The following is a 12,809-nucleotide window of genomic DNA, read 5'->3' on the forward strand; positions in this document are numbered from 1 at the left end:
GTATTCCAAAAGAATCTATTCATTGGCAAATAGGCCCTTCAACCTCGGAAGAATTTGGACAGCCTCCGAACACGAGTGCAAAACCTTATTTAAGGGCAAGGGTCAAACTAAAAGAAAAAAAAGAGTATCAATATATAAAATAAATTTGAGAATTGTAGACATTTCCAAGACTTGGGAGCCTATTCCCAAATTCCCCCTGCGTTAGTCTGATGTTAATTAAATGATGATAATTTTTTTTTTATCTTAGAACTCAAAAAAGTGCCCCCCCCCCTACACCCCAATTTAAAGAAATAATAGAATCTGAGAGGCTGCTCGATTGCTAGTAGCAAAAATAATAGTAGTAAGTTCATCAAAAAGAAGGAAAGAAAGGAAAATAGCTATTTTCCGCCTTAAAAAAAAAAAAAAAAAAAAAAAAACACACACACACAAAATATGCTGGATCCATAAGAACACGAGTTGGAACATTGGAATGGGGACTATCAGAATGTTTTCCCGGTGAACGTGTAAGACGGGGAAAAAAATACACACTTTCCCAATTATTGACCAGTAATTGGGAAAGTGTGTATTTTTCAGTCATATTTCCGAGAAAGCGTTCCCTTGATCCAATCAATACGTAGCCCTTTTCCCCTCTATGAACAGGCATGACTATAACATTGCCCAGCCCCCTATATAGTAAAACCCTCCCCCCATCCCTCTCTATTAACGACTCTGTCCATGAATACAGATATTTTCGATGCTGAGACAAAAAAATATTAATACATGAAAGCAACTTACACTGTTTATATTAGGAGGAATGTCTTCGCCCGTCGCCTCCACGGGAATATCTTCATATTTGTCAAAATTGATACCGGTATTTGCGCTTCCAAAGAGCTCAAGCTCCATCTCTTCGTCTCGAGGTAAAGGTTTAGTCCAATCCTCAGTCGATGATTCCTTCCATCGTCCTCCAGTTCCTTGCTGACGATCCGCACCTAAAATTAGCCATACTGATTTTGTATATTCAAAGATGTATATTTCTGGGGCGTAAAAGAGGCGACAGCAGTACTAGCCTACTTTATTGGTTTTGACCAAATAAAAAGCAGTTATGAAAAAGGCTAATCTTCCACTAAATAAAAAAAAAAAAAAAAAAACTAATATATCAATAATGAACTTTTAAATGGGCATGAAATAAAACCAAATTCAGTGTCGGATAAAAATTGGTTTTTCGAATCGGTTTAGTTCATCTTTCATCTGCTTGATAAAGGAGCTCTAAAAACTGTAAAGAAAAAAGTTTCTAATCATAATGGTTTGCAAGAGCGTTTTTAGTATACAAAATGTATCGAGCTCATTTAAATCAAAACAATAGGCAGATTTCCTTCTTATTCATAACTATTTTTGACTTGAAGACCAATTCCTGTCGCTTCAAAAATATTAATTCTTTATCAGTAGTAAACTACTTAATGAACGTACAACAGTAGGGGACAGTTGAATCTTTCCAGTAAAGAATAAAAAACAGTTGAAAAGTGGACCGATTTAGTTTGTGAACATTCCTTAATAGGGCGTTTGAATAAAACTGCCAATGACAGCTTTATACCTGCATCAGAATGCGTACATAACTAACGTTAATGGCGCAGCATCTACGAAACACTATGCAAGTTTAAGTTATCAAAGGGTCATTCCATGTCAAGTCAACCAGGTCATGTAACCCGCCTCTTTAGATCTTGATGAAACTTGGCACAATTGTTGCATTTGCTATCCTATTGATAAATACCAAATTTTATTTCTCTATCTCTTTTAGTTTTTTTTCTACAAATTTTTAATTTTCTTAATTTAACGTGATTTTAAGCCTCGGATTTCGCGTCTTGCAATTTAACTTGTTGCTTAAAAAATTAATATCTTGAAAACTATTTGAGATATCACCATGAAACTTTGCATAATATTTAATTAATATATTTAAAATAAAGAAAAAATACATTCACTAAGCTATCTCAACCCCAAAAAATAATAAAATATTATAATCAGAAATTTTTTTTTATTTGTAAACCATTGTCGGGATTTACTAAAATTGCAATATCTCAGGTCTCAGACCTGGTAGAGTGTTCATATTTTTTTTTACATACTCCTAGATACCTAGGCTAACAGATAAACAAAAACGATATATGGCTTTGTCACATGCTTAGTTAATATTCCAGAAAGTAGAATATTATTAAGAAATTATAAATTTGCGGTTTACTTACATTTAATAAATGTGAAATAATATAAAAAAACTGAAGTCTAAGAATCAATATCTTTTACATCAATTATTAGTTCTGTTTGTTATATTTTTTGCACTTCATCCAACACTCTTCTGTTTTTCTGATACACTCTTTATTGAAGTAGTACATTCTGCCAGTGCTACTTGATTGCGGTGCATCAACTGTACTATAATATGCTCCAAAGGTATTATGCACAAGTCTCCTTTTTGAGGCCAGTAAAAGCTGGTAGCAGGTCCTGGAGGGTGAAGAAAAAGAATTTCAGCATCTTCTTCTTCATGAAACACAGTTTTAACAAGTCCAAAGTACCACTTTCCATCGTAGTTTGCAGCCACATAATCGTTAAAGATGGTTGAATGCAGACCCAATCCGTAGCAGAATCAAAAGAAAACATTAGAGTAGGATTAGGACTATCAATAGTCCTCCTTATTTCAATTTCATTTGTATTTAATGGTTTGAAATAATGGAAACTTCTAGTTCCGGGAATAGTCTTGGTGGTTAAAAATCGTGACGCTAACTCCAATCTGAAAGCTTCAGCATTTTTTTTGTCAATAAAGTGAAAGTTTATTTTTTCAATGTTGACTTTACAGAAGTCATAAACTGCAGTTGCTGTCTTGATTTGATTTTCATCTGAAAGTTGAAGGCTGGCTTTTCTCAAAATTCTCTTAACAGTTCCTCCCAAGCCATCATATATTGATTTCCCGTGGCTTGTTGCAAAGAATGAATGTTCGGCTTTCATTCCGAAGTCTTCATGGTGGTTTGTTAGGTTTTTGAAACTATTTCTATTTTTGTATTGACCAGCACAGCCGTCAGTGAAATAATGAACTTGGTTTATTTCGGGATGATTTTCTTTCAGCCATTTCGAAATTTCTTTTTGTACGTAATTCACAAAACAAGTGTCATGTTGTAAACCATCACTTATGAAACAATGGTTGGAAATTAAAAATTTCTTTTTCAAGTAGAGTCCAACTGGATGAATTGTGCATCCACCTCTGTTCCAATGATAACTTTGAATTTCATTTTGAATGGTGTAAGAATAATTTTCACTGAAATCCATTACTACAATTGCTGTATTCAAAGGCGGATCTTCTTTCAGTTTTTTGAGAGTTTTAGACTGTGATTTTGTAATATATGAATGTGGGAATAGGTTTTCTACAGATTTGCTCAGTAAAGAGATAAAGCCTTCAACGCTGATTGATTGCTTAACCATTTCTGTCCTGTCAGTATTAACCTATTGGCTTATAATTATTTCTTCTTCTAAACCATAATCTTCGCTCAATTTTGCAGTTAAGTATTCAATCAGGGCATCATCAGACGGACAGTTGTCACAATGGCGTCGCATACACTCACTGTTTTCAACATTACAAACCAACATCTTGATCAAATCTTTGTAACTTTCTTCAATTTTTACAGCATCTAGCAACAATTTCACATTCTGGTGTATGCTGCATACACATACTGTATGGGTACCTTCTGACCCAGTAAGGACACACCACTTTGGTCTTATACTGCAAAATTTCGAGAATCCTATTTTCAAGTCGGGGCATTCCCATTTAAAACAAGAGTAAAGTTCTCTGAAATTACTGAGAATAAGTCTTTTTTCCCTATAAATACTTTTTTTAATGTTCACTTTATCTTTTGCTCTGGGTAAAACTCTTGAATTCTCATCACTTTGATAAAAGTCTGTCACAAGTTTAACTGTGTTTTCAGAGAGTGTGTTACCTTTTTTAGGGTCAGGGATAGCTAGGATACCTTTCTCTCGTTTAAGTTTTCTTGCTTGTTCTACCATATATTCGGTCACCTGAAATTCTGTAGCAACTTTTTTCTGGCTCCAATATTCTGGCACTAAAGTCAGAATCTGGACTTTTTGGGATCTCCCAACAGACATAAGTTTTTCTTTTAAAAGGCCAACGAGCCTATCAAAATCTTCTGCTTTTTCTATAAAATTTCTTTCGTCTTCTTTTTCATCTTCTGATATTTTAATGTCATAATCTAGAGCTTTGGAGATTTTTTTCTTTACTTCTTTTGTTACTTTTTCAACCTTTCTTTTGTAATACAATCCCTTACTATGTGATGGCAAATTATGAAGTTTAATTGGAGTTAAACCCAAATCATCTAGGCTGCATTTGTTTGTGAAAGGGAGACATTTCTAGATTCAAACAAACCCAATTCAATCATTAGTTCGTCATCGGATTCATTTTCAGTGATTTTAGTTTTTTCTTCACAGAAGTTTCGACATGAAGGGCATATCTTTTGTCCAGCTTTAATAAAAATATTTTTTTTCACACAATTGTTTTGAAAAACTTAAAGATACATTTGTTAGTGACTTTTTTATTGGCTTGTTGTGTTTTTTTAATGGATCTATGCATACTATTTGATATTTTCAAACAAATTCAGAAAGTAGTAGCTGTGAGGGGAACAAACATTTTTAAATTCAATTAAATCGATTCTAGATCTAAGTTGAATTAATTTTTTTTCTTCCTCGGTTAATTCTGATACAGATTGTGATTTTTTTGAAGGTGTAAGGTTTTTTGGAAGAGGAGTTAAGGGCTGACATGGTGGAAAGGAGTTCCACAAATGGGATATATGCCGACAGGTCGGAAAAGAGTTCCGTAGCTGAGAAAATAGTAGATAATAAAAAAGATCGAATAATAATGTGAAAAAGCCATACATCTTTTTTGTTTATCTGTTAGCCTATGTGTCTAGGAGTATTTAAAAAAAAAATATGAACACTCTACCAGGTCTGAGACCTGAGATATTGCAATTTTAGTAAATCCCAACAATGGTTTACAAATAAAAAAAAATTTCTTATTATAATATTTTTATTATTTTTTGGAGTTGAGATAGGTTAGTGAATGTATTTTTTCTTTATTTTAAATATATTAATTAAATATTATGCAAAGTTTCATGGTGATATCTCAAATAGTTTTCAAGATATTATTTTTTTAAGCTACAAGTTAAATTGCAAGACGCGAAATCCGAGGCTTAAAATCATGTTAAATTAAGAAAATTATAAAAAATGTAGAAAAAAAAACTATAAGATAGAGAAATAAAATTTGGTATTTATCAATAGAATAGCAAATGCAATAATTGTGCCAAGTTTCATCAAAATCTAAAGAGGTGGGTTTCAAATTAATTATTTACTGGGTGATTTGACATGGAATGACCCCAAAAACTTTAAAGTAAATGATTAACAGTTTCAAATCTTAATCAAAAAGAATCAGAATTAGTATTAAGAATTCCGAATCCATATTAAGAATATAAGTATTCAGAATCACTAAGACTAAATAAGTATTCTATTTTTCGTAAAACTTTCCGATCCCTCAATGGACACACTCGTAATCATATTCCTATATAGATTCTCGAACTTTCAAATCACAAGGCACATTGCAAATACACACTGGTCCAACGTTATTTACGTTTTGTTTCCATTTTTCATATTTTGACCTCAGTTAAATCTACACAATCTAGACCTCTACGCCTCTCCCCAAGTGCTTTTTGTGCAAATAAATGCATTTCTTGAGAATATGTGGATTTTGTAGGACAATCTGAACTTATTAATTATTTAATGTTTTGCATTCAAGTGCCTGATGGATTCGTAACTTCATACAGAAGCCCCTAAACAATATGCATTAACGTAAAAACACATAGACAGCTACGAAAACATTTTTTTTTTATTGTTTTAAGGTTTTGTATTCAAGTACCTGATTGATTCGTAACTTCATAAAGAATTCCCTAGAAAACACGCATTAATGTAAGACACCTAGACAGCTAAAAAAACACAATTAATTTTTTTAATGTTTTACAAGTTTTGCATTCAAGTACCTGATTAATTCGTAACTTCATAAAAAGTCTCTAAAAAATATGCATTAACGTAAAAACACTTACAGCTCCAAAAAAACAATTATTTTTTTAATGTTTCAAGGTTTTGCGTTCAAGTACCTGATTGATTCGTAAATTCATAAAGAAGTCCCTAAAAATACGCATTAATGTAAAAACATCTAGACAGCTACGAAAACATAATTAATTTTTTTTTTCAAATGTTTTAAGATTATGCATCCAAGTACCTGATTGATTCGTAACTTCATAAAGAAGTCCCTACAAAATACGTATTAACGTAAAAACATCTAGACAGCTACAAAAACACAATTAATTTTTTTAATATTTTAAGGTTTTGCATTCAAGTACCTGATTGATTCGTAACTTCATACAGAAGTCCCTAAAAAATACACATTAACGTAAAAACACCTAGAAAACTACAAAAACACAAATTTGTTCATTACCGAAGATAAAATAAAGGAAATGGCATTACGGAAGTTTTTCTTTAATGTAACAGTCATCTTTATCTAAGTTATGTTATAACTAAGACACTACAAAAATGCCATAGATATAATATTAGTAAAAGACTATGTTACTTAATTTAGAGTGTATGGGAGAAAGAAAAACTTGGTGTAGTACAGAGTACAGTGCCTAACGTGTCAAACTCCACTGCATCGACTTTAAAGAAACAAGAGGAGGATATGCAAGAACTTTTACAAAGAGTGAAAGAGTAATTTCGGGAATATGACTTAGTAATGAGGTGAAAAACGCAACTTCTTACAAATGAGGTGACAAACGCAAATTCTTACAAATGAGGTGACTTTAGGAATATGACTTAGTAATGAGGTGACAAACGCAACTTCTTACTAATGAGGTGACTTTAGGAATATGACTTAGTAATGAGGTGACAAACACAAATTCTTACAAATGAGGTGACAAACGAAACTTCTTACAAATGAGGTGACAAACGCAAATTCTTACAAATGAGGTGACTTTAGGAATATGACTTAGTAATGAGGTGACAAAAACAAATTCTTACAAATGAGGTGACAAACACAATTTCTTACAAATGAGGTGACAAACGCAAATTCTTACAAATGAGGTGACTTTAGGAATATGACTTAGTAACGAGGTGACAAACGCAACTTCTTGCAAATGAGGTGACAAACGCAACTTCTTACTAATGAGGTGACTTTAGGAATATGACTTAGTAATGAGGTGACAAACACAAATTCTTACAAATGAGGTGAGAAACTCAACTTCTTACAAATGAGGTCTTATAAGACCATCTTAGATGGATTGCACGTATATATGGAATTCGCAAAAGCCAAATCCGAAGAAGAGTTCTGCTGAGCAATCTAAGACGGAGAGAGGCAACGCATGACATCCCAAGTTAGAAAGGGGTAAAGTCGTGAGAGTTGGCTAAATAATTGTGATTTCATGAGAGGCAGTAGAAGAGACTTACAACGGCAAGGGATGGGGGATCGACCCCAGCCAGTTTAAAACTGCAAAGGAATTGTAGCAGTAGTAGAAACTCACCGTTCGAATCTTGATATCCTCCATTGTCCGGGTAACTTCTATAGTCCCTCCAACGGTTATTTGTTGACATCGGTGGAGGCTGGCTATAAGGATTAGCATTATATCTGTCATAGCCAGGAGGTGGAGCGTCAAAACGCGCGTGGACTTGATTATTATGTCTAAAATAGATATATCTTTAACGCTTCACTTGAAAGCGTGTAAAATACTAAAGGTAAGCCATACAAAATTCTTAACTGAAAATTGTACATTCCAGGTGACATGCATAACCACATCACACAAAAGGAGTCCTTGGTTCAGTAAAACCAGGTACAACAGGACCCGACCCCTTATTTATATATCTTGCACTGTAACTTTGAATATCTTAAGATAAAGATAAGTTAATATACATAATACGGAAAAAAGGTAATTCGTTAGTCATTAGGTTAAACTGGGAAATCAGTTAAAAGATAAAAATTGGTCAAGCTAAACAAAAACAAACACATACAGTAACAGTAACAGAAACAGTAACAACGTCTTTTGTTTTTACATAGCAGTATTGGGGATGAGCAGCAAAAGAGGAAGAAATATGCTAAAAGCAGAAATAGAAAAGAAACTAGTCAACGCTTCAGAACGGTGTAGATAGAGGAACAAGGTACTCGGTAATTCTAGAACTCGTTTAATGAATTACTACTATTACTACTACTGAGAACTCACTGCGACACTAAGCCGCCTGAGGCCAACACAGCTACGCACACTCCTTCTCCGACCTAATCTATTCAAGGCCTCCCTCTTTACACCCTCCCAGGAAGTTATCATTTCTTTTAAATCTTTATTTATGACATCCTCCCCCCCCTGACAAGGAGAACCTGCTTTCCGTGTAGCCTCAGACAGTTGGCAAAAAAGGACAATCTTCGGCAATTTGTCATCCTTCATCCGCAGAACGTGGTCTAGCCATCAATGTAGTTTGTTATTTAAAAGGGTTTTAAATAACTTATTTAAAGGGTTTTAACCTTTGGAAAACTGGTCAAATTTACGGATATTCCGTTTATACGTATTTGAAACACATAATCGGATCCAGCTTCTTCCTTCGAATATAACAACATTTAATAAATTCAATAATGACAAAATAGCCGGAACATGTACTTTTAACCCTTACTGGCTGAGAGTATACCAAAAACCTAAGGACAAGTATTTTTATTTCATCTTAATAGCATTCTTTGATCAGTTAGCGCTGTTGTTCCTATTAACAGCTAAAGCATAACGTTGCCACTGGCTCGAAAGTTACCAGCTAAGAATAAGAATTTTGTTAATTTCGAGGAACTCGTCAGACAAGTTTGACAACTAATCAACAGCGCCTGGTAATACCAGCAGAAAATTTCAAGCTATCTTCAAGAAATGGAAAAAAAATAGCAGAAGACTTAATGGCTACACTGAAAAGCAGAGGGTTGCAATGCAACCTTTTTAAATTACATTAAATTTTGAGTTATATTCATACATCTATTCGTACGAGTAAATATAGCTAAAAACAAATATTAGCAAATTATAGTTACAGTGGTTCAAGCGGAAGCACAAGTTTCATTTGTGCCCCATCTAAAAAATTATACATTCACCTGGCCCACAGAAAACCAGATGGTCCCAAAGGGGAGTGAGTGAGGCCCCTCTTCCATTGTCCTATTTGTGTTTTAGAGTCCAAGCATGACCATGTCTCTGCGGGAGGAGAGGTAGTGTCGTTAGGACACACTAGGTCCAAATTAAGAGTAGACATAGCTTTGCCCTCCTTTTTTTGGGGGGGAGGGCTGATCCTACCTTCATGGGGAGAGAGGTTCCTAAATCCCCATCATCTATAAGAATAGGTTCCCAGTCATAAACAAAATTTAATGGGAAGTAAAGAGTTACTGTTCTAATTATGCTTTGTTGGGGTCCACGGCTGATCAACTCTGTAAGTAATAAGAGGGGGGAGGGGGTAGGCTCATGTTACCAAAAAATCTGCCAAAATTTTTTTATGGAGTCACTAAATTTCTTGTCATTAACCAGATGCAGGTGGTCAATATCCATCAAACTTGATAGGAGACAACGGTTTATACTATTAATTTTCTAGATTTCTGTATGTTTTATGGGCCAGTCATATCAATTATTCCCTGGTAATTTAAAGCCCCAGTCATTCAGGTCTTACCAAATAGTAAGATAAAAGAGGAAGAATAAATGTTTGTCGAACTGAAAAAAAAAACAACAACAACCAAAGACAACAACAAATAGCCTTTATTAGGAACTTGTTTTTTAGTAATCTACCCTATAAAAAAAAGAAGAAAATCTACTCACCCTGCATAGCCACTGTCAAAAGAGCTTTGATAATCTTCATTGTCGCCACCATAGCTTCCGCCTCTCTGACCACCACCGTAGCCTTTATATCCCTGACCAGTACGTTGAAAATTGCCACGACTGCCACCTCGTGATTGGTAATCTCTTTGGTATCTTCCGTCATCACGGCTACCTACACCAACATAAACCTCAGTTAGAATTCATTTATTGATGTTCAGATTCAATTTCATGTTTGGAAAAATTGTATTTTGAGTTATTGAGCATTTATATTATTGAGTTAAGTGACTCAACACAAAACATGTTAATTGAGTTGCGAGAGCAACACTTTGGTTTTGTCGTGTCTTTTTTTATTCTAGCATCCCGATTTCTGCTTATTCCTAGAAAGTGGTAAGGATCTAACCCCTGCAGTTTTTACGGAAAGTGTGGACCTGAGGCCGGATTGATGGATATGACTTTGCATTTTGGAAAGCTTCGTAGAACTCTTGCCTGGGGCCAAAAAGGATGGTTTTTGCTTGTCCTTGAGCCAGAGCACACAGTGTGTGAAATGAAGTGGATTTTAATAGCCTATGTCAGAGAGAACTATCTAAAGTTACGCAGTTCGTTTAATCAAACCATGTGTCTGCTTTTGAGTGGAAAGCTCTGTTCTAGCAGACAAGCAGGCAGGCACTAGTTTCAAATTGATGATGGACTAAAATCTATAAATGTTAAATATATATGGCAGAAACCCGGCCCCACAGCCAATATTTCTTCTTTGAGTGATAAATAGAAAAATTAACAGAGACAAAAAAGTGGCATTTTCCCACGGGTTCGAAAGTGCTGCCATCTACTGTGTCTACCCATTTCTGTTCGTGATTTCAGCTGACTTTATCATTCGGTTTTTCGCACTTGGGATTGCAGTAGAAAAATGGTATCAGATGTGCCTCTTAAATTTTAAAAGTTCTCTCACTGCTAAAGAAATTTGAGTTTTATCCTATGCTCCTTTCCAAGCGATGACGTTAGAAACTTGGCCTACGGCAAAAAAGTCAACTTTTGAACTAAGATAGATAGATTTTTTTTCGACAGCACTCGGTAGCTCTTGATGAGCTGATCAAAGTATACGTCATCCATTTTTGGTAGAAAAATTCCTTTATGAGATGTACCAATTTGAAAGTTTAGAGGGGTTGACAACTTCAGTAGTAAGGTACACATTGAAACCAAAAATAGGCCGATACCAATTGTGAGACATATAGGGGAGTTTTAAGCAACAGTCGGCTGTTAGCTCATAACCATCTTCGGAAGTGAGGGGTTCGCAAATTTTGCTAGTTGGTGTACCTATTATTTGTTTCCAGTGTATTTCATGCTAAGACCAATTTAGTTCCAGTGGTAAGACATATAGGCGACTTGTTTATTTTAAGATCCTTACAGAATAACAACTTCAGCGTTTAATGGAAGCAAGGAAACAAAACCAAAGCGTTGCTCTAGCAACACTTGCTCGGCTAAGCCGAACAAACGTTGCCACAACACCTCACGTTGGCAATGCAACGTAGATCTAATTTCTATATAATATTCTTACTTAAAGAACCATTAGGATACCTTTAAGCACCTGAATTTTATTTGTAAGTGCAAAAATCATGTGCAAAAATTAACAACTGTAGCAACTTATCCAAACAATTACGCAGGAATTTATTTTGGTAGGGGAGGGGACAAATACGAAAAACAGAAAAGAAATAATAAGAAAAATAGAAAAAAAGAAGATAATTTTGTAGTTTGAAGATAAACATAGTAGATTCTAAAAGAACTCACTTCTTAGGCTATCAGAAGCTTTATCTAGTATGATTTGAAAATCCAGAGCAAAAAACTATACATTTTGGCAACAAACAAGAATTATATGCAGCTTCCCAAAATAAGTCATTCCTTTTCATTTTAGTAACGAATGTAACTTTTCATTTATATTGTGTCATTTGAATCACAAAAAATACGTCAATCAAATTACAAAACGGTTAAATTTGGACATCTTACTAAATATAGCACTTCAAATCTATGGACAATTTTGGGCATTTTGCTCGAAATGGCAGAATCAACAGTGACAATAAAAACTAAAATGTTAAAAAGAACCAAAATAAATAAATAAATGAACACATACACAGACACACACACACGCATGTTTTTTTTAGCTTTCCCCCCTCAATCATAACATGTAGTCGTAAATCCACCTTTGGTTGCAGCCTAAGGTTTTCAAGGTTGACGGGCATATTAATGAACCTTTTTAATGAAAAGAGCATTAATTTTGTTTAAAATATTTAGCAAATACGTAAACAACTGGACTTCAAATAAATTCCAACTTTGAACAAGGAGAGCAGAAAGTGTAAAAAATAAAATAAAGCAAGAGGCCTTTTTGTAGCTCCATTTTTGCAATAGCCAATCTTATTTTTAGGGCTCTTTGCTTTAAAAGGCCCTAATTTGGATACTTTTTTTATAAATTGAATAAGATGATCAGTATCTTTGAGCAGATCACATAGCTTGTTAAGAAAAAAGCCACCAAAACCGTTCAAAAGAACCACATTGGTAAAAGCGGTAATATGCACTTTGGCTACATAAGAAATTAGAAGTTAGTTTCAGTTGTTTAATACAAAAAATCCTCTATTTGATGTTATTAAATGCTCATCTAATTCAGTTCTTAACAATATCTTTATCATGAAGGTAGTTAAATCAATTTGAGTGACTCCATCCTGTTTAAAAACAGGGCAACATCCAACTAACACAAGATTTCATTTTTGTGAACAAATGAAAACCATTTCAACCATTGGGTGACTTGATGTAAAGCCAATATCCCCGCAAGTTAAAGAGAAGAGTTAAACTTCCGCCATTTTCCCTTTATCAAAGGCCTTCCACATATCCATGCACATGGTCAGAGACCGTTTCTCACATTTCTGACTTGTTTTCACT

General features: G+C 34.3%; 1 protein-coding gene across 1 annotated transcript in view; it reads right to left on the reverse strand.

Annotated features, from left to right (window-relative positions):
* The window catches only part of LOC136040738 (ATP-dependent RNA helicase DDX3X-like), a 60,295-nt gene that overhangs the window by 38,613 nt on the left and 8,873 nt on the right, over positions 1 to 12,809 (reverse strand). Inside the window, exons 3-5 of the mRNA XM_065725045.1 lie at positions 9,885 to 10,056; positions 7,587 to 7,744; positions 775 to 968 (exon numbers count right to left, since the gene is read on the reverse strand). Of these exons, the coding sequence (XP_065581117.1) occupies positions 775 to 968; positions 7,587 to 7,744; positions 9,885 to 10,056 (524 nt within the window). The remainder of the gene's footprint in view (positions 1 to 774; positions 969 to 7,586; positions 7,745 to 9,884; positions 10,057 to 12,809) is intronic.

Source organism: Artemia franciscana, chromosome 21 (assembly GCF_032884065.1).
Source record: "Artemia franciscana chromosome 21, ASM3288406v1, whole genome shotgun sequence".
In the NCBI taxonomy this organism is placed as follows: Eukaryota; Metazoa; Arthropoda; class Branchiopoda; order Anostraca; family Artemiidae; genus Artemia; species Artemia franciscana.